This window comes from Vigna radiata, chromosome 11, assembly GCF_000741045.1.
Source record: "Vigna radiata var. radiata cultivar VC1973A chromosome 11, Vradiata_ver6, whole genome shotgun sequence".
Classification (NCBI taxonomy): Eukaryota; Viridiplantae; Streptophyta; class Magnoliopsida; order Fabales; family Fabaceae; genus Vigna; species Vigna radiata.
The window spans coordinates 9,626,160-9,649,050 of NC_028361.1; the positions used below are offsets into that span (position 1 = coordinate 9,626,160).

Genomic DNA, 22,891 nt, shown 5'->3' on the forward strand with positions numbered 1-22,891 from the left:
ATTCAATTCATACTTACCCTATAAGGCAAGTAAGAGGAATAGTAGGAAGATGTGCAGTAGAATTTAAAATATTATCCTCCTGATACTTTTTTTCAACACATTCTTTCATTTATTAAAGTTTATATGAAATGTACTACTTTAGGAATAAAATCCACGTACGAATTTAATTGTATATATATATATATAAAAAAGAGTGATAAATTTGTTGATAAAATGCAATTATCAATATCCAGACAGTTTAATTAATTTAAGCATAAAATATGTATTTTAAATTCTTCATTTCATTAAAATATATATATACTCCATATTTTAAGAAATAGTCATGTGTACAAATAAACATCCCTATATATTTATAGCATTTTTATATAGCTTTGTAATTGACATGTAAAAAAGAAAAATGTTTTAAAGATAAGAGGGAACAAGTGGCAGAAGTTACTACGCATGTCTACACCATTATGAGCCCTAAAATAATGTATTAATGACAGTTCTGTTATTTAATGTGTTACCAAAACAATAGGTGTGTGAATTGTTGTCAGAACCGTAAGTATTGATGCACTTACATAAATGCATAAATTCAAAGTTCTTAGATTTGACAATCCATTGTTCTAAGAACAGCTTTGCAAATTTTATAATTGCTGTAATCACTTTTGCAGTTGGAGCAACAATTTCTGCAATAAATTATTCCTTTATAAGTATATACATGTAAGCACGTGATTTTGGCACTGTAATGCTTCTTTCCAATATCATAAAGTTCACTGTATATACACATGCATGTGACGATATATAGTATTCTTGCTTAATCGTTGAATGTCATCCATGTCTTTTCTTTGGCAATCATCTCACACCATTTTGAAAAGTGTGAACAAGTCACAAAACTGATTTATTTTTTGGAATTCCAATAGTGCGACTTCTATAATGTGACATGCAAGTACGTACTTTAACTTTTGGACCCTTTGCATTATTTGACCCACCTTATTATAAATTCTTCCATTAAAACTCTTGAAAACACGTTCTTCTTTCTCAAATTATTGTACTGTATTCAGAATAAAGAATTAAACAACTTTAAAAATACATGTGTTATGTATATAAATGATGTTCTTATTTAAAGGAATATTTCTTCTTGTTTAGCCTAATAGATTTGAGAAAAGGCAGCTAAAAGCTTGCTGCTACCTAAATAAAGGTTTTGGTACTTGTAAATATAAAACATAGGAATTTGAAGTAATTAAGTTAATTATTAGATTGGGAACTTTAATCTGTTCACGCAAGTCCCACAGGTGATGATTAAGGCGCTCTGTATCATTAGACAGACATTAAATTTGAGACATTTTTGTTTTGTTTTTTAAAGTAAAACTGAAAATGTTTGTTGACAGAGATGGACTGGGTTTCGTAATCAACGTATACACTCTTTCCTGCTTTTCCACACTTGCTTTACGACAAAGCGATCTCATGATTTGTTCTCGGTACACATAAGTACGTTAATTAATTTTGAATTTCTTAACAAGTTATCCATTATGTTGAAGTTTCTATATATGGTCTACATCCATTTCACTTGTAATTAAAAGGTTGGCGTAGTAATAATGAGCTAAAAATTATTGACGAATGAAGGAAATGATACATAGGATTGAATATATAAAATTAATGATAGCAATGGTGGAAAAGCAAAACCGATACATTTCATTCTAAAACGAAAAGGAAAAGTGGGATAAAGAAAAGAAAAGAAAAGAAAGTTGGGAACATTTTGTTTGGTTTCTCTTTTTGACGTTGTCTCATTTTCATGAGTGTCACTTTTTGCTTTTGAAAAACTTGCCATGCAAGTGTTTACAATTGGCAGCGTCACTTCTGTATACTAGGACCCTCCTCTTCCTTTGGATCAGTACCTTCACTTATATAATATTATTTAATACTTTAATTAATTTATTTATTAAAAAGTTAAAAGCAGCACATTGATTATCGATGGTTTTAAAAAAATAGGTACAGAAAGCAGGAAGCCGTAGACGGTGAATAGGAATGGCAATAGCAATAGCAATAGCAATAGCACTAGCATAGGTATAGCGAGAGTACGTATTCCACAGCAGATTTCAGAGAAGCTATAGCCAAAAGAACAGTGTTAATAACTGAAGGAAGCCTTGAGCTACTCAACACAGTCAACCTTAGTAGTTACTAGTTAGTGCCATTCTTCTCTTTTTTTAATCTGACAACTATTAATCCCTGCAACAAACTAAATATAATATAACCCTTTTTTCTTAGGCAATTCAAAATACTGTTGAAATAACATTATAATTTCATAAAGAATATTAATTTTAATTTAGCAGTGAATATAATATTGAAAGAAAATGGTGCAGTGTTGATGTCATGGAAAAAGAAAAGAGAGAGAGAGAGAGAGTAGTAGTAGTAGTAGTACTAGATAGAAGATAGTAGAAATAATTTATTCATGATTACGCTATGATTCATTGATTGAATCCTGGGCAGAGGATCTGCAAGCACGTGTCACGTCAATGTCGTGGACGACAATTGAATGAATGAATGAAGGGTTAGTGTGTCAGCCGTGAGATGTGCATGCCGTATGGAGAAGGTGGAAAAGGACGAGTGAGCTCACGGCGTTGTTTTCACCTGTTACGATGCGTCGTCGTTTTGTTTTGTTGGTATTTCTTCCATTCCATTGCAGTGTGAGACGGGGCCCTCTGAGGCCATCCAATTTTCATGCAATCAATTTAATGTTGAGTATTGGTGTCAGAGGCCGTGCAGCTACCAAATTTAATTCATAAACGCAAACAAACAAACAAACACAATTAACAATTTCTTTTCTCTTTATTTTGCTTTTTGGCAGAATGATCAGAGTGGCAGCCGATTCACTTGGAACGTGAGAAAAAGCAGAGATTGCAGATTAATGGAAAGAGGCTAATTGGAAAGGGCATTTTCTAGGTTTAGGTATATTGGAGAAAGTTTATATATATATATATATATATATATATATATATATGTTGATGGATGGATTAATTAATGGATGATGGTTTGATTTGATGTGATGAAAAATGCAAATGTTATAGAAGAATAGAGAAGAGGACGCATAATAAGGCGAGATTCTCGCGGGATGATTGTGTTGCGTTTGAGGAGAAGTGTTCCCACGTGACGAGGGAAGTGACATGTCAAAGAGTGAAAAAGAGAGGAATGGAATAATAATAATAATAATAATAAAAAAAAAGAGTAATAAAACAGTGTTTTTGAAACAGAAATGAGAGCACAAGGAACGAGGAAGAGGAAGAAGCTAAATGATTTTGCAATCCATTGCTTTATCATTGACGCCTCTCTCTCTCACTCACACCACATGCCAATCCACCGCACTGTCGTTTTAGTATCACTCAGAGAAACTTTGTTATTTCACATCTTGGGGCAGTTCGGGCAGCTCACAGTGTTTCATGCGATTGTGACCATTCTTTCTATTCAACCCCAGTCCATTCAACCCGGGCTACTACTTTATTATTAATTAATTAATTAATTTATATTTATGATTAAGAATAATTAAAAAAAGGGGTAGGTGGTGACGAAAGGTGTCAGGAGACAGCGTCAGTGATGACTTTATCTTTATCCCAAAGAGTCTGAACTGTGAATCATTCATTCATAATTACTTCCTTTTAATGCTTTTGGCCACACCACGATGTGACCTTTGCTCAAACATTTTATCTCTGTTCTGCCACAACAATCACACCATTGCTTTGCCTATCTATTATATACCAATTTACTTTTTCTTCTCTCTCTCTCTCTCTATAATAATTCTTAAGTAACACACTCACTCAAGAGAAGAGAACCCTAAGTTCCTCCTGAGAACACCAAGATTTCCCAACCATGTCAGAGCCAAAATATTATTTTTTCTTTTTCTCATCACTCCGCACTCTCTTGTCTCTTATGCCTGTCACTAATATAACTCACCACGCTTCACTCCCATGCCAAAATCTATTCAATTTCCTCACATACTACACTTACAATAATCTAATCACCCATTCATGAAATGGGATCTCAGCCTCTCACACAAAATTCTTCAACAGTCAGATAAACCCTTCTAGCCCAACAATCCTGGCCCAAACTTGCGGCAGTATTTAGATAGGCCCGTGTAATTGGGCCCAAAATTAGGAATAAAATATGTTTTCGGGAAGAAACAAAGTCAAGGAATCTTATTAAGACAAATGGCATGGTTACACTACCAGAAAAGGTACGTCAATATATAAAATGAAAATAAAATATTATAAAAAAGAAATAGACAAAAAGTTAACATTATTTTTTTTTTCCAAAACTAAAATGAGTTTATATATAAATTAATTTGTAAAATTTTCATTTATGTTTTAATTCATACTCACATTTTGAAATTAAAGTCTTATATTTTGTAAGATGATTTTAGTTAGGCCAGTTTGGGTTTAGTTTTGTGTGTTAAGCTTACATTACATAAGACTAAGTAGATCAATATTTAATCCATTCTCAAGATGTGAATTCCATGCTCAATATACGTTTTTTGAGCTACTTATTTTATTTATAGATTATGACATATGAAGCAAAAAATACACAAATTAATTTCAACTTCTGAAAAATAGATCTTAAACCAATATAACATATGACAAGAAATATTGCAATATCAAATCAAATACTCAATTACATTATATATAAAATATGTTAATCTTTTAAAAAATAAAATATTGCTTTTATCAAAACATTAATTCCTTTTAAAAAAATTACATTTAGATTAATTTATCCATAAACTCATTTTAAGAGAAAGAAAATAAAAATTATTTTTTCCAAAAATTAATTTTAACTTAACGATGAGTAATTTTTATTCTTTCTTAAAATATTTACAAATAAATTGGTCCAAATATATCCCAAGACTTGTTTGAACAAGCGTATGGGAGAGAAAATTAAAAAATATTTTTGTATAAATTATTCGTAAAGTTTTTATAAATTAATTTATATATAAAAAAAATCATTTTTCCCTTTTTCTATCTTAAAAACTCTCACAGAAATATAGCCCAAGCCCAAACGTAGGTAGGAACCAACTACAGAAAAAAAAAAAAATAAAGGGGGCAGCAAGCATCCTAGTATTGTTATCTGCAATGGCAGTTGCTCCTCTTCGTCTCTGCAATCTCTTCCCAAACCACACAAATCTCAACTTCTCTCTTTTCAAACCCAATGTGTTGTCACTCACATCATTTTCTCCCTCTCCTTCTTCTTTTTCTTCTCTTTCCCAAAAACAATATCTCCCTCTCCATTCGTGCAGGTGCTCCTCCATCGCCCCCGTGTCCACAACCACCTACGAGGTAACATCGATTCCCAAAAACAAAAACATCAAAATAGTTAAATTCGTTTTCTTTCCGAAACTGAAAAAAAGGGTAGTTGACTATGATGTCATTTGTCAGGTAATTGTCTAGCACACTTTGTCACATGCCAACTCTTCACCCACATGTCTAATGGCGGTTAATTTTGCATAGCAAGTTGTTAAGGGTAAATGAATGTGTGTCTACAATTATCAATTTATACTCATATACATATGTCGATGACGCTAATGGTTAAATATGCTTCGCAAGTGCACATAGTTAAGAGTAAACAAGTGTGACTGTATACAATTCCGTATGTAGCTGTGATGTTAATGGTTAAATACACTTCAGAGGTTAGTAGTGTATTAGTGTTTTAACTTTATTGATGGTTAATTGTACCTTAAAAATGGTTAACTGTTGGGGTGGATATTAGATCGACAGTTCTGGACGGTATTTGATAGTTTTTCATGTATTAAAGGTTATGTTTTTATCATTTGAGTTTGGTTATATTTGATACTAGCCAGTTACCAAATTCAAAATGCAGTTTTCCGATGGTTCTGCAGAGGTGGAGTTAAGACTAAAATTAGGAGGTTTGGATATTCGAAGCCCCAGAGACATATCAGTTGATACAAACGATACTTCTTTAGCTATCAGAGTGTTGCGGCCAGGAGCTCCCATCACACTTATAGAAACCAATCCTCTTTTTGATAGGATTAAATCCTCTGAAACAATATGGTTGGCTTGTGTGTTTGGAAGTACTAAAGAAATGTTTCTAGTTTTTGCCTTAGTTGATTTTTCTGATTTGGACAGGTATATAGATGATGATGAACTTGTCGTGAACTGCAAGAAACAGGACCCGGATTTGAAATGGCCTGACATCATGGAGTCGTGGGAGTCACTTGCTGCAGGATCTTCACAACTCTTGCAAGGAACATCAATATATCTTGTTGGTGATTCAACAGAAATCAACCAAAAAGTGGCTCAAGAGCTGGCAACTGGTCTAGGGTGCCATTACCATTAGTCCATCTGTGATTTTAATTATCAATATGAATCTTCTGTCCATTAATATATAAATCTTGTTTCCAGTTTTACATAAATCAGTTATCACTTCTGGGAATATGTTTTCCAGCTGTGGATATAATAAAAATGCTAACAACTTAAGTCAGCTTTTAAGGATACAAAACTATATATCAAAGGATACACTTCAATTTTTGATGCTGTGATTTGTGTGTAACTTTCATCAATGGGTTATAAATTTTAGTGTTTGGTGCTCGTCTCAGGTACACACCACTTAGCACAAAAGAATTACTGGAAACATATACCAACCAGACTGTGGATTCATGTGAGCGCCATTTCTATGCCTTGCTTTTTATTCACAAAGCCTTGTATTTTTTTTTTCTCATGCTGCAGATTCCTGACAAACATAGTTACTTAAAGTTTCTCTATACTAATAGTTTGATACGACTAAAAGATACTCTGGGATCAATCTTAGAGGTGCCTTCAATGGTGTCTTACAAAATAGCATTACGTTAATTTTAGGTACACCTCACTCTAATTGTTGAAATTAAAGGGATGTCCCGACTGTTCTTTTTAGAAGATGAAAAGTCAGCATCTTTTGGAAAATGCTGATACCTGATAGTGCCAGTTTTTGTAGCTATTTTGGTCGTTATTTTCGTTGATAGAAGATGTGTTATAAAAGGAAAATACAAAATTTGTTTTCCTATAATCTCATGATTGAAAAATCTGTGTTTATTTGAAGCTTTAGTTGTCATTTAACGCATTTATATAAATCATCTTTTTCCTTTTTTCCTCAGTTATCCTTGCCGCCGTTTAAGTCTTGTTTTAATACCAGAGAAAATGGAAATAAAAAGTTCATGCATCTGTATTTGAAGTGACTTAGATGTTACATTTTTGGTGTATTAACAAGTGCAATGAATTCCAGGGCTGCTTGCCGAAGGCTCTGACTCAGTAGCAGAAGCAGAAAGTGCTGTACTAGAAAGCATAAGTAGGTAAGTCAATGGCTTCATTTCATTTGCTGGATCATTTTGTTATAGGGAGGACCTAACAGATTTACTTGCTGCATGAGTGGTTTTCCAGTCATGCTAGGGCAGTGGTTGCAACATTAGGAGGGCAACATGGTGCTTCTGGAAGAGCTAATAAATGGCAACATCTTTATGCAGGATTTACTGTCTGGTTGTCACAGACCGAAGCACTAGGTGATTGTTGATTGATCTGAGTTTTGTTTTATACATGTTATCTGTCTTCAGTGCAACCCTGTTTTGAACCTTCAAATTTATTCACAACTTGGGAACCAAAAGCCTCAACTTAAAAGTGATGGAGAAACTTTTACTACTACTGAGGTTGTGGATTTAGGAGGGGAAGTTTTATAATAAAGGAAGTGTGAGATTACAATGTGTAACTCCCTATAACGTTCCCTCAATTTTTCTAAACATCTTATTTCACCGTTCATATTGTGCCCTCCCTCTGCCTTCATTTTCTTTTGATTCCTTCCCTACACTTCCTCTGCATGGGGTTGCTTCAGCATGCTGTTTTCAGTTAAAATGATTTGGAAAACTTGAAATGCAGATGAGGATTCTGCAAAGGAGGAGACCCATAAAAGTGTCAAAGATGGCACAATTTCATACACAAATGCAGATGTAGTTGTTAAGCTACAAGGCTGGGATCCTGCTTATGCCAAAAGTGTAGCACAAGCATGTTTAAGTGCCCTTAAACAGTTAATCCTGTCAGACAAGAAACTTCCAGGTACTTCTAGAAGATTCGGATAAGAGAATAATGACTTAGGGCATTTTCATATTACAAGTGGAAAAAGGAGATTTTGATATTGAAATAAGGAAAGCTGACAATTTTTCATTTGCCCAAGATTGACTTTGTCACTGTCATATTGCAGGTAAAAAAAGCCTCTACATAAGATTGGGATGTCGTGGTGATTGGCCAAACGTAAAACCCCCTGGTTGGGATCCATCAAGTGAAGGTAACACAACTCTTGGCACTCGTTGATGATGCTTGAAATTGATGTGTAAGATGTAATTTGTTTATACAAGTTTGTCTACCACAAAGACAACACAAGTGATAGATTCTGTTGTTCGTGCTGTTATTCTAGTCACTTCAGTTTGATAACTATGTGATGGATGGTGTTACATAATTAAGGGCTTGTTGGTTGCAAAATTGGTGATACAGCTTTTGAACTGCTGGAAACTGATATAAAATGGAATACTGGGGCTTTTATAAAATTAAATATAACTAATAATTTATAATGAATTACATAAATTACTTTGTTATGGAAGTAGTTAATGTCTAAAAAGGAAGATTATTAATTTTAAAATAACCATTTGATATATGGTCTCCAATTAGATAATTAATAATTTAATCTGTAAAGATGATAATTTTCTCAATTTATTTAGAGATATTAATTAATCAGTTGAAGTTTTGAAAATGTATTTTTAGAATGTTTTTATATTCTTTTTTGAAATATTTTATAAAAAAGCTGATGAATTGATATGAAATAATGTCATAACTCTTCTTACTGTTGCTTATGGCAGATCAACTCCAATCTGATTTGTTCAAGGGTTGAATGTCTTTTTTACCAGTTTTATAATTATTATTATTATATACAAAACCAAACATGAGAAAAAATAACTAACAAAAGGTTAAATATGTTTATTTTTGTTTTTCATATGAAGAGAAGTAAACAATTAACTATAATATAAACAATTAAAAAATTAAAAAATGTATCTTTATATTGTTTGTTGAAAAAATGATTTACATCCCTTTCATGATAAAATATTTTATAACTCAGTTTGAGAAAGAGATAAGTTTTTTTCAGAATAGCGTAAGTATGAAGAATATAATTTGAATCCTTTGAAAAAAAAATTATACGTCCAACTTTTTTCTCTTAATATTTAAAAAATGAGTTTTGCTAACAGGCTATTTGTATGATTACGTTTTTTTTTAATTCTTTTTATGTTAAATTATTTGAAAATAAAAGTTGCATGTACAATATGATATATCTCTAAATTTCGATCAACTCATATTATTATGCAGATGAAATTAACTTAAAAGACAGATTTTTCTACCCTTTTTAAATAAGCCCGAATTAAAACAAAATTATATAATCAAACTTCATGCCATTATTTTCTTATGTAGAACATGTTGCTTCTTGTACGTGATAATCAAATTATTTAACGAATAAATTAAAACTAAATTTTAGTTCAGACTTGAAATTATTTAATATGATTAAAAAACGTTTTCTGATGTGTTGTATTTAATACAAAAAATTTTGCTTTTGATAAACTTTTTGGTAACGATTATAGTGACGAAGTTTATTTAAATTAACCAAGCCAAATAAATTTCAATTTTTTGGTTTAATAGTACTAATGGTTCCTATTTTCGTCACGTGCATCCCTTTTAGTTTTTATATTTTTTTTTGTTTAATGTTGTCCTAAAGATCATAATTTGTGTTCAATTTAGTTCTTTTTACTAACGCCCTCTAAATCAGTCATATAGGTAACGGCCAGATCTCCACATATGCAATTAGAGAGTGAACTGTCATTTATGTTCTGACGTGGACTAGATCAGTCATCATCATAGGGACCACATTCGAAAATAATTAACAAAAATGAGGACTAGATTAAACAACCTTCATTCATTATAAAACATAGAGCTACATCACCATCTTCTTCAACCTTCAGCCCAACCAAAAATCGAAACCTTAGCGCCGCCACACCTAAACCCTCAGGCCACCACCGCAATCACTACAGACCTGCAAACGAAAATTCTAAAATTACAGAGTGAACAAAAAATCATAAACAAACTCAACCAAGACAGTGATAATTATAACTTCTGAGACTTTAAAAACTTTCATATAGAGTGACCAAAATCACATTCACACACCTTTTTTATCAAAACCTTGTCAACGGTTTCAATCACAGCATCAACAACTATAACTTTACAATTAAAGAGAACCAACAAGGAAAAAAAGGAAACTTGAACATTGTTCATGGACTTGGGTTAGTAAAAACTTTAACTTATCGGGAGAAACAAAGGAGAACCCATTTATTGCAACAACAAGAAGAAGATTGGGAAAGAGACATGGCTCATCAACCACCAAGATGGGGAATGTTAACCACGAACTTCACTAAGTAAACTAAAAAACCTTAACTATAATTTCACTCTTCCCCTCGTCAAAAATTAGGTTCCATTAAATAAATCACATTTCTTTCAAAATCCATCTCAATGTGACTGAAGGACTCCACCTGAGCAGTTAAATGCCCCATCAACACTATTGTGCACAGCTGGACTATCTGTCATTAACGATTTAAACGACGTTTGTAAAAAGAACCAAATTGAACAAAATTTACATTCTTTAGAACAAAATTGAATAAAAAAAATATGGAGACCAAAACGAATGCACATGACGAAAATAGGAACCATTAGTGCTATTAAACTCAATTTTTTTTTGACAATTTTGTAAAATGTTCATTTCCCTGAATTAAACATCAGTATTATTATTTCATGTTATAAAATAAATGTAAATCTTCATGTATATATTTCAAATGTTAAGTTTAATACATATTCTTTTATTTGTACATTCTTATCTCGTAACAATACCTCAAAAGTTTGGAAGTTTTGTTATTATATGCACAGATTTAACGAACATCTTAACTCAGTTGCCAACAATTCTCTCTTCCACCACTTTACAATCTAACTAGATAATAACACTGTTCATGTTCACTATTTCTGAGCCACCTATTAAATGCTAATGACTCCTTATCTCACTACTAAATGTATTTGTTTAACTTAAAATAGTTTCAAGTACCTTCAACTGAATGATACACCCAATATAACATTAATTCAAACACACCTTAAACAACCTAGAATCTGCGGAATGATCATACTTTACTATATTTATCTTGAACTGAAACTGAATAAACTTTAATAGGGTTTTCATTAGGGAGCTGGTTCAAAACTTGAATTGCCCATGCATTCCTATGATCTCTCAAAAATGAGTCTAGCATTGCAAACTGTTGCTTAAATGCAATCTCTGTACATTCTCCAAATTTTTTCTTCATCATGATTTCGCATGCCATGTGAACGGAACCTAACCTGATTTAGGAGAATCATCAAATAAACATGAATCATCTCCTTACAGAATCTCGTAGAAGAAAACACTTTAAATGTAAAAATTCTTGGACACCCGAAAAAAAATATATATTAAAATCGAGTTTCTAGAACTTTTTCCACAAACACGGAGTAATAGATTATTAATCAGAAAGGATCTGGAAGAATTTTTTTATGGCCACATTCCAATAACGGTCTTAGATAACTTATTTTTCCCTTTATAACGCCTAAGAATTTCCTGCGCTATAATTCCAGACTCAAATTCCTAAAGCTTCTATAAGCAATGACAATGAACTTTTGATGCGAGAAAGAATCAATCCATCAGATTTTTAACACTTAAACGTTTATATGTCAGTCTTTAACACTCGAAAAGGTGTTCTCACGTCTTATTACATGACAGATTTTCATTTACAAATTTTTCGCACATAAAATGCAGTCAGAGAAGTACGTTTATTAGACAAGACCCATAAGCACGAGTAAGCACTGTTTTTTAATGCTAAGAAGTATGTTTGATTACCATTTCACAAAATAAGCCAATTCCAGAAAATAGGTTTCAACTAGACTATAGTAACTCGAATGAGCTAGAGAGGTAATTTACCATGAAAACAAAAACTATCAAACACACCAGCATTACTGTCTAACCAGTCAGCCAAAAAATAGGTAGTCAAGTGACAATTATGATCTAGGAAGCTTACGATGAATTGAATAGAAGAGTGCAACGATGATCTGAAGAACAACCCTTTCAACAAAAATCTGACCTCAAGGAGTCAACTTCAACCCAACCTCTGAAGTTGTAATTTTCTTTTGAAAATAAATCCATAACTGCGTCATCAATAGATACAATTCCCAGAAAAATCAGAAGCAATATTAACTCTTTTTATTCCAAACAGATCAACCAGCCCAAAAGCTAGGCACCTTCATTCAAGAATAAAATCAGTAACAAAAACACCATTGACATCACAAGACGTTAAATACACCAAATCCACAATACGAAGTAAACAAATTATGAAATTTGAACGGGAAAATATGGAATATCCAATTTTCTTTTTTATTGTAAATTATAAAAACCTAACAGAAAGCGAAAAATTGATAAGGCATATATAATCAACAGACAAATTAAAATAAACTCTAACGAAGTTCCAGTTGCACATGGGTAGCAGGTCCAAAGGAGGATGACATAAGGAAATAATGAAAAGGAAAGTTTGCCTAGAGAAACAATATCACAACTCCATTTTTTTATTTATCCAGAAGTTTACAATATTAAATTCCAAGGCCAAAGATCTCCACCTTCATCTTCCATTAGGAAAACAGCCTTAGCCTTCCTTCTTGATTGAGTCATCTAATCCCCCGTTAGAAGGTATCTGCAAAAAGTCAGTCAAACATTTAAGAGGTACAACCACATAGCAGATGAGAACAATATTAGAAAAAGGAAATAGGAAATATGAAAAGATAGCCTAATATACATAACAGCAAGTAATATCTTTAGAATGTATATCACCAATCACAAGATGTCAAAGCCAAATTCATTTTTAAAAACAAACATGTACCTTGTATTGAAGATCATTTATTGTAGCTCTCAACAGAGCGTCTCCAACTATTAACCTCAGCATCTTCACAAAATCATCCCGGGATATCTGCTTTGACTGAATTAGAATTTGATGAAATATTAGTGATATTATTTCATCCATCAAAGTAGAAGGACATGAACTGGAACTTATTTTGCATACCCTGAATTGTTCATAATGTGTTTTGATATGATTCATATCCTTGGACGGAACCTGATTTCTGATAGCAGCAAAAAGCACAGGTAGAGGCATCCAAGGGGATTTCGGGACTTTTGGAGTGCTAGCAACTACACTATGAGCTTTTCCCTAAGGAAGTATCCAACATTTCAAAATTATATGGCTAATGCTGTATTTATAGGAAATAAAAACAATACATGATTTAAATAAGACAGTTTTCAAAAGCATGATAAAACCTCTAAATGTGGTATGTTTCTCTCCCAACAGACCTGAGCCCCATAAAGTTTATGCAGGAACTAAATATTCAAAGCTGCGATAACAACAAACTTTCTGCCCTTAATCAACACCCTGTAACTTTAAGACTACCTTATGTAGCAAAACCTTGTGGAACATGCAATGCTTCTATAAAGGAATATCAAATTATGCAAACTACTACTGCTCTTTTAGAATAGATCATCTACATATTTCACCATATCAAGAAAAAAATCAAAACATAGAAATATTGGAAATTTAAGATACAAAAACCACAGTTAAAAAATTGTTTAGTAACATTTTAAACCTGCAAAAGAATTAGATGCAAAACTAAAATATCAAATAACTTACATTATCTATTGCGGATGTCTCCGAGAGGCCAAGAGGACTGCGAGAGGCTGTATTAACCTTATGTCCACAAAAATGACCTGTAAAAATGAAACATGAATAAATGATCACAGCAAAAGGATCATATTAATACATACAACAGCTGAAGGGCAGAAACCCCTACTCTTCTATTTGACCAGAGTAAAGAAATTAATCTGATGAATGTAAGATAGACCTCAAGTTGATATCAATAATCTACAGATGAAACACTATTCCTGAATATTAACATCTCATAAAAATTTCCATGCAAGTGGAAAGAAAGAATCATAGATATCATAGTTACTAGTTAGACAATATTAAAATGTACAACTTATTTATGCCAGGAAAGCTCAGATGAGCAGCTAAAAGGAAAACAAACTAAAGGAACAACGTATCACCTTCAGCATCAGAAGGGACCTTGAAGCTAATAACAAATTCGGGATAGATATGGGTGTTCATGTTCATATTCCATACAACATAGTATCGCGGACACTGAATATCATCCACCCCACTATCATATTCACAACTACTGGGTTGAAACTGACCACTGCCAGGACAGAGAATCTCCATGTTCCCCATTATTACACGACAGAGGGCCAAGTGTCGAACCCCATTTTCGTCAACATCACAATAACGTACACTACACAAATGGAAAAATTGAATCATTCTCCAAGCCTTCCAATAGTGTAATATCTAATATAAATACCAAATACTAACAAAATAAATTGGTTAAAAAAAGATGATATTAGGACAGAAGTAAAAGAACTTTGTATGTAACAAGGAAAAAACAGTGACAGTAAGAACAATATGAAGATCATCATCACTTCACCCTCAATGTAAAAGGTTCATCAAAAACTGATTAAATATGATTGCAGCAGTTAGGAATAAAACTCCATATGACCACTACAGAACAAGTAAAAAACAAAGTTCTAAAGACAGTACATGATAGAGTGATGAAACTTTTACAGAAGGAAATCCTACTGCCAAAAGACTGTATTCAACTTTTATTAATGCATATGGACAATAATGCTTATCTTTATGAAATATATAAATATAAATAATTAAGTCAAGCACACTACAAAGAAAAAACAATGCAGAAGATAACAATAACGTAGGCCAAGTATTGGTTAAAACTGGGTGACTGAGAAAAGAATGATACCCCTTAAGTTTCTAACATATATTCGAATATGCAGAGACTACTACTCTAATTATAATTTAGTAGAGATAGATTTTAGTCACCAGTTGCATTAGAAAATAAAGGATTAACTTGCTCGTCAACCTTAAACCTTAATCTTAAAATGAGATGTTGCTCTTAGCCAATCAAGTATAAGCGCCAAATAAATTATCATCACTATTAAGAATATTTCCGGGTCCATGATATACAAACTAACCTGGCATCAGGGCAGGAAGCAGCAGCAAGATGAACACCAATGCCATATGTGCACTTTGGTCCAGATAGTCCACAATGACCAAGTCCATACTCCATCATTGTAGACAGATCTCTTTTAGAAAAAGCAAGCCAAGCATACCGAATGTTTGCTTCCCCATGAATTTTTTTTGTGATTTCAGCTTGCTTCTGGAAAAGCTCCCATCGAGCTTGCATTGACGCACCTGAGCAGTGGTAAATCTCAGATATGTCGGAATCAGAACTGCCAAAACTACTCATTCCCTTGAGAAACATCTTTTGTACAGAATTTAAATCCAAATTTCCATATATTGATTCGGTATAAGCATCTAAACCTATGCCTTGATTGTGCTGAATAGCTTCACCAACATTTCTGCAGTCCTGTTTGTTAATGCTATCTTCAACTTCTACATCATATTGACAATAATTTTGTTTAGTATCAATTTGAATACCCTTAACTAGAGCATTGGACTCCCCACTACACTCACTCAATCTGGATTCATCCACTCCATTGATTTCAACTTCTAAATGTAGCTTTATTTCATTAGATGCATATGAGTCGGGACTTTTTCCATTTTCCTGTTCATTGGTATTGTAAGGTTCCTCGTCAGAGTAAGTATAGACTTCTGGAAAAAAACAGTGACCTGCATCATCAATCCAAGCTATAGGTTGTTGCAAGCCAGTTTTCAAGTCCACCTTGTGCAGATGTAAAAAATCAAATACAAGATGATACCCATTTAACTCTATCTCCACAGCTACCTTCTTGACTTCAAGATCCTTCTTAACCAAGTCGACAACATCCTTAGGAAGGTCAAGCCATTCACCATTCCTATAGAACATCAAACGCTCCAGTCTCCCACTCTTTTTATAATTTGAAAAACGCCTAACTAAGGACTGCCCAATATGAGGACCAGCATTTGTCAACTTGTTTCTACATCCACCAAATCTCATCCGTTTGGCAACCCTGCTCGTTGGGGACACACACGATGGCCAATGGCCCAAAATTGATTGTGAAGCTCCACTAAAAAGTGCAGCATATCGGGTCGCTCGCTTGCGTTTCAGATTGGGCGCAACCCTATCCAATGCCTTTGCGATTTTTGCTTCCATTTCTATCTACTAGACCAATATCTATAGACACGCTTAAATATAAAAAGCTCAGGTGCAGCAGTAAATAGAAATCTAGACCTTGAGCAGTTTCAAAGAAACTGTGGTGCCATTGGTGAAGACCGTGACATCAAGAATATTTGGCAATCCCTGGATGTTTAAAAATTTTGAGAATATTGAACTTATGTATAGGATAATGAACACATAATACAAATAAAAAACAAGGAGTTAACTAATAAAAGCATTCCTGAATAACAAAAAAGTAGTCTGAAACACTTGCAATAGTACTATCTCCAACAAAATTAAATAAAATATAATACTGAACTTATAAAATACACAAAAGGTAGTCAAAACCTAAAACACTGTAAACTAATTTATATTCAAAAGGCTTTAAAATCCAGGCATGTTGGGATACACTTCTCCCATGAGCATTTCAAGAAAAAAGAAAACAAAACATTTTTTATGACCCAAAATTAGCTTATTAAATAAACTATTTCCTTCCCATTCCTTGAAGCACTTAGGAAATGTTTCTTCAAAATAGTCCCAAAACAAATGCAATGAACAAAGTAATGTTAATTCGTTCTAAACTGAATTTATCCAAATTTACATCAAAATATTTCTGGATTACTTTTTAGTGTGTCAAATTGTATTTAGGAGACCAAAAATTGCAAAAGTCGAGAAAATACAAATTCAAAATATGTATAAAATGTTATAATAAAGCTAAAAAAGACTTATTAATTCAGAACCCTGAAACTATTTATATTTGGTTTACAACATAAAGATCGGTCAGTTGTCTTGCAAAACATAACTAACCTTGAGGTTTAGACCTATTAAAAAGCCAATGCTAGTTAATTATATCACAAAATTCAATCAGAGCATTAAGGAGACTAATAATAAACACCCATGATGATTAGAATGTTCATCAAACAATAAATAGATAACGTAGGAAATAAAAAACAATAATATCAATTCCAACATGATCCCAATTTTATTATTTTAAAGACTCACTAAAACAGTCCAAATAAACTCAAAAAGATTCCTGTATCTGTTTTCCATGGCACCGGCACCAAAACAAACTCATTCCCTGACTTCAACTGTACTTTACCTATCCTCACAGAGAGGACTACAAAATAAACACCTATAAACTGAACTCTCTTGCACAAAACTGTCAGAAACTTCTAAATGCAAAAGTCATGCAGGAAATACAAGTTTTAACTTTGCCCAGAAGAATCTAATGCAACCTTTGGAGAAAACAAATTTCAACTCTCAATACGATACCAATAAACAAAACCAGTACTGATGCTTGAAACTAAAGAATAGAGCATAAAAATATGTGTGATAGGGCTTTTAAAAGATGTATTTGAGGATAAATTATTACACACTCCAAGATTACGTGATCTGGACAAAGTTCCACCATGTAACACACAAGTAACTCTTTTTTCCTAAATTTAGTCTCAGGCTTTGAAGCAAAATCAAATAACAGATTTTTCGTATGTAAGGCCTCCAAATGCGGCCTCCAAATGCACCCGATACCAAAGTCATTTAACATAAAATACTGTATCCCTCATACCCTGATCGTATAAACAGATAACTTTAAACAAGAAGTTCACAAATCAAACAAACTTAAGAAGTGCCGCAAAATTGATAAAACACACTAACTTAAATAAATTTATGCATACCCAGCACTGCATTTAGTGATCATACTGTACATGCTTTTTCCCCGAACAGCTCTGCTCCTGATGATCGAATTTAACAGAATAAAAATAAAATTCATAAAAATTTATATAAAAAGAAAAACTGTATAATAAAGCAAAGTCGTGTGGTGAACGACAACCAAAGACACCATACTCATAATCAACAAATTAAAATAGCATCTCGTAAAAAAAACTAACAATATTACTTCTAAAAGCAAAATTAGCTCCAAAATATTACAGATAAACAGAAAAAATTATTCAAACACCATGGACAATCAAACCCAAGCCCGATCTACTAAATCCAAGTCCCAAATCTAAAAGTCAAAGGAACCAAAAAAATGTTCAAACCCTCGCAGATATTCAAATTCTGAATGAAAAAAAAAACAAATGAAAAAAAAAATTCAGCGTCAGAAATTACCTGAGTGGACAAACATGCAAAACAACAGAATTACCTATTTAATACAGACAAATTTTTCACCTCTTTTTTTTTTTTACTCTATTTTCAATTCCCTTGGTGCATCGGAGGGATAGGGATAGGGATACTATTTACACTGTTCTTCGCTTAAAGCGAAAAACCCTAAATGGAAGATCGGCAAATGGTAGGGTTAGGTAAAAACAACGCCTGTAGAAAAGAACTGATAATGGAGGCGTCTCCCCTAGATTCTGCAATTTCTCGCTACCCCTTTTCCAAGTAAACCCCCCCAAGGTTCACACTGAGGATTTCATATGCTCACCTGCTGTTATCCCTTCTTTCCTCACAGCCTCCCTTTTATTGGACCGTGTTGCTTGCTGACTCACCATCTGTGTCACTTTTCAATTTTTTTCTTTTTCTGATTTCTTGTTTCTCAATTCTCTCGTCCATATCTTCACGTCTTTCTAGAACTTCTTCTCTCGTGTTTTAATATAAAATAATATAATTATTTTTTTAAGAGGTTATTATTTTTTTTTAAGAGGTTACAGGGACATGTCTCTTCTGCGATGATGAACAGGTTGACTGTATAAATGTACTTTTAATTTTATGAGTAAATTAATATTATGCAATTTTTTCGTTTTCCTTTAATTTTAAATTTAGTTTTCATTATTTAAAATATTAAATTTCTTTTCCTTGATGGTGTGATTCATGAAATCTTAGAACTAATGAATATACTTTTATTTTTTTGGTATTAAAAGACTGGTGTTAGTAAAATAGATTGGGATCTTAAAAATATTAGGAAAATGTGCAAAGAAAACTTAACTGATAGACAAACTTTAATGACATATTAAAGATTGAAGGATATTTGTTTCATATAAAAGTATATAAAAGGGACGGTGTTTGATAAGTTCAATTATTAAGTTAGAAGCCAATGTCTCAACGTCTCAACTATACCGTTATTGCATACATATCAGCATACACATAATATGAACAATAAAGTTCATTTCAAGGAAAAGTTTAGAACAAAAGGAGTTAAAGAAATCGAGTATAAAAAGTATTTATGTTAGGATAATGTTCCATCTAAATTCAAGATAAGTATTTTATGTAGGTAGACTCGAGTTATTTATGTGTGGGTTCAATTTATGTTATTGTTTAGATAAGATCGGGTGTTGTATTTGTGAGTTTAATTTGTGTTATTGTCTAGGTAATTCAGGTATCACGTTTGTAGGTTTAACTTGTGTTATTGTTTAGGTAAATCGGGTGTCACACTTGTAAGCTTATGTTATCATGTAATTAACTCAATGTGCTATGTTTGTGGGTTTTTATTGGTAACTTAAGTGTCGCTTTTGCAGACTTTTATTATTATATCTAGGTAACTCGAATGTTGCGTTTGTAGGCTTATAGTGCCATGTTTGTGAGCTTTATGTTATCATTTAGATAACCCAATGCTTCGTTTGAGGGTTTTATTTGGGTTATTGCTTAAGTAACTTGGTGTCACGTTTGAAGGCTTTACTTATGTTACCATCCAGGTAACTTGGTGCCTCGTTTAAGGCATTATTTAAGTTATTGTCTAAGTAACTCAATGTCTCATTTTGAGGGCTTTATTTCGATTACTGTCTAGGTAACTCAGTGCCTCGTTTGAGAGATTTATTTGTGTTACCCTCTAAGTAGTTTGATGCCTCCATTTGAGGGCTTTTAGTGCCACATTTTTGGGTTTTACATTACTGTCTAGGTAACTTAGATGTCGCATTTCCGAGCTTATTGTGTCATGTTTGTGGGCTTTATGTTACTGTCTAGATAACTCAAATGTCGCATTTACGGGCTTAACTTGTTTTACCTCTTAGCATTTGCTTTTAAGGGTTTTGTGTTAGTCAAGTAAAGACCTTATTGTTTCTCGAGATGAGCTTTTGTTTGAGTTCTTTTAACTTGTATATGGTTTGTCTTAGTTGGGTACAAACTTTCTTTTTGCTTAAAGTTTTGAATGTAACCAATCTTTCTCCAAACTAGGTCTACCTTCTGCACCATTCTTTCTTAAATTCGTGTATTGTAACTCCAAGTTATTATCTCTTGATGTACTCGAGTAATGGAACACCAATTTACCCCTGTACTCGAACATTGGAACGTCGACATACTCTTGTACTCAATCATTGAAATGTTGAGTTACTTCTATAATGGAACGTTGAGTTATTGTTGTACTCAGGCACGGTAATGTTGAGTTGTTCTTATACTCATCGAATTCTTCATGTACTCGAATATTGGAACATTGAGTTGCTCTTGCTCTTTCTACTTTGGTGTTGGAACATCGAATTCCTTTTGTACTCAATCATTGGAACCCTGAGTTGATCATGTACTTGAGCACTATAATGTTGAATTGCTCTTATTCTTGTACTTGGGTGTTAGATCATCGAATTGTTCTCGTATTCAGTTACTTGAACGTCGATATGTTATTTTACTCGGGTACTTAGAATGTCAAGTTTCTCCTTACTTGATCAATGGAACGCCGAGTTTACTCTTATATCCGGATACTAGAACGTCAAGTTGTTCTTATATTCACTGAATTCTTCCAATATTTGAGTGTTTGAACGTCAAGTTGTCTTGCTCTTGTACTTAGGTGTTGGAACACCGAACTACTTCTCTACTTGTTCATTGTAATGTCGAGTTGCTCTTATACTCGGGTACATGGAATGTCAAGTTTCTTTTGTACTTTATTACTGGAGTGTCGAGTTTACTTTTGTATTCGGACACTAACGCCAAATTACTCTTGTACTCATTGAATTCTTCTTGTACTCGAGTATTGGAACGCCGAGTTTCTTTATAGGGGCATGAGACTCAGCTACCCTTTCATCAAGGTGAGGTGGAATGTGATCTCTTTTCGACCTCTAAGACTCTTCCTACGATCTACTATGTTGATTCGGATATTTTGGAGATCAAGATTATTTCTTCTTGGTGTGGTCAAGCTATTAGGACAAAGTTTGACAATTTTTTTTTAGCTATTCTTGTTGGAGGGATCTTTCTTTCTCCATTGTGTCAAGTTTCTAGTTCTTTTACTCAAGTTCTATACTGACATGCAACTCTTTGTTTTACCGCAACTCTCTTACACGGGTTTTATTTTTCAATTTCGTGAATGAGATCTAAATCAGTTTGAAGGTTTTCTTCATTGTGCTCTTCATAAAGTGTAGTTGTGTCAAGTCCTAGTAATGATTAATTCTCTTTTTCTATGATGAAGCATGAGGGTGACTTTTGTGAAGCTTTAGGCTTGTAATAAGGTATGGTGTAACTTAATATTGAGACCACTCAAATTTCCCGTTGCACGTGCATAGAAGTTTCTAAAGCAAAATATTATTGAAAGTTCAATAAGTAGACTCTTAAGAAAGAGAGGTAAGCATAACGAACAAACTTAAGAACCTTGTCTTTCTTAGTAAGAGTTTCCTCATACTCTTTTTTCAAATTTCCTCATAAAAATCCTTAATGTCACCATTACCCTGCTAAAGAATATCACTCATACTTCATTCTTTTTTACATAAGTTTGTTCTTCTACCTTGTGAATAAGGTTGATCGTTTATCGATCTATCATCGTTCTCTTACATTAAAAGTTTTCAGGTTGTCATGATTGACATCAATCTGTAAGTTATAATCATTATGAGCTTCGTCAAAGTTTCACTCCAAATTTGGAATATTAGGCTTTCAAGAACCTAAGTATAATATTGTTATAAGAAAAATCTAAGTTTTGATAAAAGAAAAAGACAATTCACAAGGGTTGTTATTTATGAATAAATTAATAAATACACTTTTTATAAAAATAAATGAGTAGAAAAGCAAGAAAAATCTTATGAAAGAATAAAAAACTCATAAGACTGTCTCCTGTAAAGACGAAAAAATATTTATAAAACTATAAATGTACTCGTCTATACCATCGTTATAAAAAGGAAATACGATTTTTGTTAACTGTTAAATAATTTTACTTTTTTGTAAATTAAAATAATTTTATTATTTAATAAAATACATAATGACGGAATATATTTAATGAAAAGTAGTAACATAATTTCTTCACCAAAAAATTAATGGCATAATTCATCTATTCTTATTTTAATAAAAATATTTATTATTTTAACACAAAATATTCGACACAAAGAGTCAAAGGTACCTGTATTTCCGCTAATTTCAGTTATCACACTTAATTTATGCTGTTTGATTACAAATAGTCCAATTTATCGAATGTATTAGAAATTAAACTAAAATAATGGACTTAAGTATTTCTGCCTATATTTTGAAAGAATTATTTTCTGACTAAAAACAAACAGATTTATCCTTTTCATGCAATTTTATAATGTAATTAATTTTAAATTACATACTTTATTTTTTTAATAAACAGATTTGCTATTAAGTTTGTTTTCTAAAATTTATTTATTTCAGAAAAATGAATTACTTTAAATTTTAACAACCCAATTTCTGGCTTCCAACACACACTGTACCTGCATTTG

The 22,891-nt window shown here is 32.6% G+C and overlaps 2 protein-coding genes across 12 annotated transcripts; one reads left to right on the top strand and one right to left on the bottom strand.

Moving 5' to 3' along the window:
• Positions 1 to 5,036: 5,036 nt before the first annotated feature.
• LOC106776407 (probable inactive shikimate kinase like 2, chloroplastic) lies at positions 5,037 to 8,483 on the top strand. 3 transcript variants are annotated; one of them, XM_022775732.1, is made up of 9 exons: positions 5,174 to 5,300; positions 5,400 to 5,650; positions 5,842 to 6,032; positions 6,108 to 6,302; positions 6,578 to 6,639; positions 7,240 to 7,306; positions 7,395 to 7,513; positions 7,884 to 8,060; positions 8,206 to 8,483. In XM_022775732.1, the coding sequence occupies exons 2-9, from the start codon at positions 5,624 to 5,626 to the stop codon at positions 8,313 to 8,315; spliced, it is 948 nt and encodes a 315-aa protein (XP_022631453.1). In that variant the 5' UTR covers positions 5,174 to 5,300; positions 5,400 to 5,623; the 3' UTR covers positions 8,316 to 8,483. The 3 variants fall into 3 exon arrangements, with proteins under 3 accessions (XP_022631452.1, XP_014519343.1, XP_022631453.1); XM_022775731.1 differs by lacking the exon at positions 5,400 to 5,650 and having other exon boundaries at positions 5,037 to 5,300; positions 7,884 to 8,063; positions 8,208 to 8,483; XM_014663857.2 differs by lacking the exon at positions 5,400 to 5,650 and having other exon boundaries at positions 5,041 to 5,300.
• Positions 8,484 to 9,841: 1,358 nt separating this feature from the next.
• LOC106777595 (inactive poly [ADP-ribose] polymerase RCD1-like) lies at positions 9,842 to 18,752 on the bottom strand. 9 transcript variants are annotated; one of them, XR_002665958.1, is made up of 11 exons: positions 18,417 to 18,751; positions 17,984 to 18,040; positions 15,187 to 16,454; positions 14,194 to 14,435; positions 13,781 to 13,857; positions 13,163 to 13,306; positions 12,983 to 13,078; positions 12,723 to 12,796; positions 12,131 to 12,257; positions 10,571 to 10,618; positions 9,842 to 10,077 (listed from the first exon to the last, which is right to left on the bottom strand). XR_002665958.1 is itself a non-coding variant. In XM_022775666.1 (9 exons), exons 3-8 carry the CDS (start codon positions 16,305 to 16,307, stop codon positions 12,749 to 12,751), a joined length of 1,728 nt encoding a protein of 575 aa, XP_022631387.1. In that variant the 5' UTR covers positions 16,308 to 16,454; positions 17,984 to 18,040; positions 18,417 to 18,751; the 3' UTR covers positions 9,842 to 10,077; positions 12,723 to 12,748. The 9 variants fall into 9 exon arrangements, 6 of the variants coding, with proteins under 6 accessions (XP_022631387.1, XP_022631386.1, XP_014520728.1 ...); XR_002665956.1 differs by lacking the exon at positions 10,571 to 10,618; XR_002665957.1 differs by lacking the exons at positions 9,842 to 10,077; positions 10,571 to 10,618 and adding an exon at positions 10,980 to 11,420.
• Between the last annotated feature and the right edge of the window lie 4,139 nt (positions 18,753 to 22,891).